This window comes from Lathyrus oleraceus, chromosome 1 (assembly GCF_024323335.1).
Source record: "Lathyrus oleraceus cultivar Zhongwan6 chromosome 1, CAAS_Psat_ZW6_1.0, whole genome shotgun sequence".
In the NCBI taxonomy this organism is placed as follows: domain Eukaryota; kingdom Viridiplantae; phylum Streptophyta; class Magnoliopsida; order Fabales; family Fabaceae; genus Lathyrus; species Lathyrus oleraceus.
Genome location: NC_066579.1, coordinates 109,905,872 through 109,909,101, shown reverse-complemented (window position 1 = coordinate 109,909,101; position 3,230 = coordinate 109,905,872). Strand labels below are relative to the sequence as shown.

The window sequence follows — 3,230 nt, the reverse complement described above, 5'->3', positions numbered from 1 at the left end:
TAATGTCCATACCGAGTTCTGAACGCTGTCTTCTGGATGTCTTCATCTTTCACTTTGATCTGATGATAGCCCGATCTCAAATCAATTTTACTGAACACACAGGCACCCACTAATTGATCCATCAAATCATCTATTCTCGGTAGTGGATACTTATTCTTGATCGTTACTTTATTCAATTGTCTATAATCGATACAAAGCCTCATACTACCATCTTTCTTCTTTACTAGCAACACTGGAGCTCCCCACGGTGACACACTTGGTCTTATAAACTTCTTCTCAAGTAAGTCTTCCAATTGCTTCTTTAATTCATACAATTCAGATGCCGACATTCTATACGGTGCCATCGAAACAGGCCTAGTACCAGGTACCAGATCAATAGTAAATTTAACTTCCCTCTCTGGCGGCACACTAGGAATTTCATCAGGAAAAACTTCAGGGAATTCTTTCACCACTAACAGTTCCTCAATCTTAGCTTTACTCTCAACCGACAACGTCGCCATCAAAGAAAACATCTGAGCTCCCTCTTTCATCAATTTTCGCAATTCTCTGAAAGGTAATAAGTCAACTCCTTCCTCTTCAGGAGTGGAAAACCTCACCGACTTATGATGACAATTTATATGAACATAATTATACTCTAACCAGTTCATACCAAGAATTACATCCATCCCATCCAACGGCAAACATACTAAATCAACATAGAAATCTTTATCGAAGATCGACAAAGGACATTTTAAACATACCAAAGAAGTAGTTATTGATCCCTTAGCTGGGGTCTCAACAATCAATTCACCATCCAAAGCGGACAATTTTAAACCCAGTCTTCGAGCACAGTTAGCAGAAATAAAACAGTGTGTAGCACCGGTATCAATAATAGTAATTAAAGGAGTACCATTTATGAAACATGTACCTCGGATAAGTCTGTCCTCACTGGAGGTTTGAGTTCCGGTCAATGCGAACACCTTTCCAGTTTGAGATTTCTTTGGCTTCTGACACTGACTTCCAATATGCCCTTCTTCGCCACAATTAAAACAAATCATTTCCTTGTGCTTGCAATCAGCTATTGCATGGCCAGTCTTACCACAGCGAAAACACCTCTTTACTTCAGCAGTGCATACATTACTCTTATGACCAGCCTGACCACATTTGAAGCAAACTATACCAGCAGGAGCACCTCCCCTACTAGTCCTCTGAGCCGGAGCAGCTCCTTGTTTCCCTTTTCCCACTGGAGCATCATACGGCTTGCCACGGTTTTGATGTTGCTTGCCCCTGCGGTCACTGACAATCTTGTAATGAGCATTATTGTCTTCTTCAAATATCCTGCAGCTATCAACCAATTCAGTAAAAATGCGTATCTTCTGATACCCAACAGCCTTCTTAATTTCAGAGCGCAGTCCGTTTTCAAACTTGATGCACTTTGAAAATTCAGCACCAACACCGGTGTAATGAGGATAAAATTTGGACAACTCCACAAATTTTGCAGCATAATCAGTGACAGACATGTTTCCTTGCTTCAGCTCAAGGAACTCAATTTCTTTCTTACCACGGACATCTTCCGGATAATACTTTCTCATGAATTCCCTACGGAATACATCCCAAGTAATGACTTCACCTGCCACGGTCAACCTCTCGTGAGTCTCTAGCCACCAGTCATCAGCTTCGACTGCTAGCATGTGAGTACCATACCGAACCTTCTGAGCTGGAGTGCAATCCATAACACGGAAGATTATCTCGATCTCTTTCAACCATCCCAAGGCTGCATCTGGATCATGCTTCCCTTTAAACACCGGCGGATTCTCTCTTTGAAAAGTCGCCAAGCTACGTGATCCAGCATCTCCACCAGCATTTGGCAAGTTCTGCACAGCTTGTGCCATCGCTTGCATTGCGGCAGCCATTGCAGCGTCATTCCTTCCAGCCATTTCAACTTATCACTACAACACAACTTAAAAGTTAGATTAGTAACAATACCCAATTGTTAGACAGTAACGACATGACAACTGGCCGGACAGACCGACCTGCTCTGATACCACTAATGTAACACCCCATTTTCTACCCACGAGTTATAACGACAAAATCAGAGTCGTAAAATTTTCTATAAATGGAATATTACATGTTCAACTTTAAACAATTTCCACTTTAAGGAATCATAACAATATGTAACACTTTTCTTAATTCGACAAAACAATGTCATTCACTCCAATAATTCAACTTCATAAAATCTTACGCAGCGGATTCATAAAAAATTCTTATCATCTTTAAGCAACATAAATACGACTTAACTTAAAGAGTAAACAACTATAATCCTTCAAACAATTTAAATTTTAGTAACAATTAAAAGATCCACAAAGCAGACACGCGACAATCCCCCCGAGTGCTACGTATCAGAGCGACTGACCACTGACCCGACCAACGGTAACCGGCTACTTCTCAGGATTACCTGCACGTTGTCACATAAGGACAACATTCAACAGAAGGGGTGAGTTACAATAATTATAATCAGTATATGAAAAACAATACAGTAATTAAGAATCGTACACAAACACCACTTCTCAATTAAATTAAATACCCATACAACAAACCAACAAAAATGCAACTCTAATGAGACTCGACTCGTCATGCATGTGGTACCATTCGGAGTAAAACTCCCAACTTAAAATTTGCCGATTTAACGAGGCATCAAGGCTTAAGCCTTCAACTTTCAACTTTTGCCAATCCAGGCCAACGTGGTGTGAGCAAAGCTCCGACTTAATGCATATGAATTTACATGACATACACGACTTTAAAATTCCGACAACATAATAATAATAGCAACACAATAATGTTTTCAACATAATCAACTTATAATCAACTTTGGCTCACCAAGCTTACAACTCAGTATCTTTAACAACTTTCCGTACACGGAATAACTTAACAACTCAGTCATACTTGTATCGACACTTCATAACATAAACCCAACAAAATTACTCATCAAAATTAACTATAATATTACCCGACTCACCCCGACGAACTTCATTAAATTCTGAGCAATTCGATTTTTCACTTCTTCAACAGCGTTAACCCGTTAACGCCCTGGGTTAACCCGTTAACGCAAGACAGAATACAATTTTTCAGCTTTTCAACAGCGTTAACCGGTTAACGCCCTGGGTTAACCTGTTAACGCAAGACAGAATGCAAATTTTTTCAGTTTTTCAACAGCGTTAACCCGTTAACGCCCTGGGTTAACCCGTTAACGC

General features: G+C 40.1%; 1 protein-coding gene across 1 annotated transcript; it reads right to left on the bottom strand.

Annotated features, from left to right (window-relative positions):
• Nucleotides 1-263: 263 nt before the first annotated feature.
• On the bottom strand, nt 264-1,916 carry LOC127115491 (uncharacterized; the record flags this gene model as incomplete). The annotated part of the gene is made up of 1 exon (XM_051047027.1): nt 264-1,916. A coding segment is annotated over one exon (1,653 nt), but the record flags the coding sequence as incomplete, so codon positions are not given.
• Between the last annotated feature and the right edge of the window lie 1,314 nt (nt 1,917-3,230).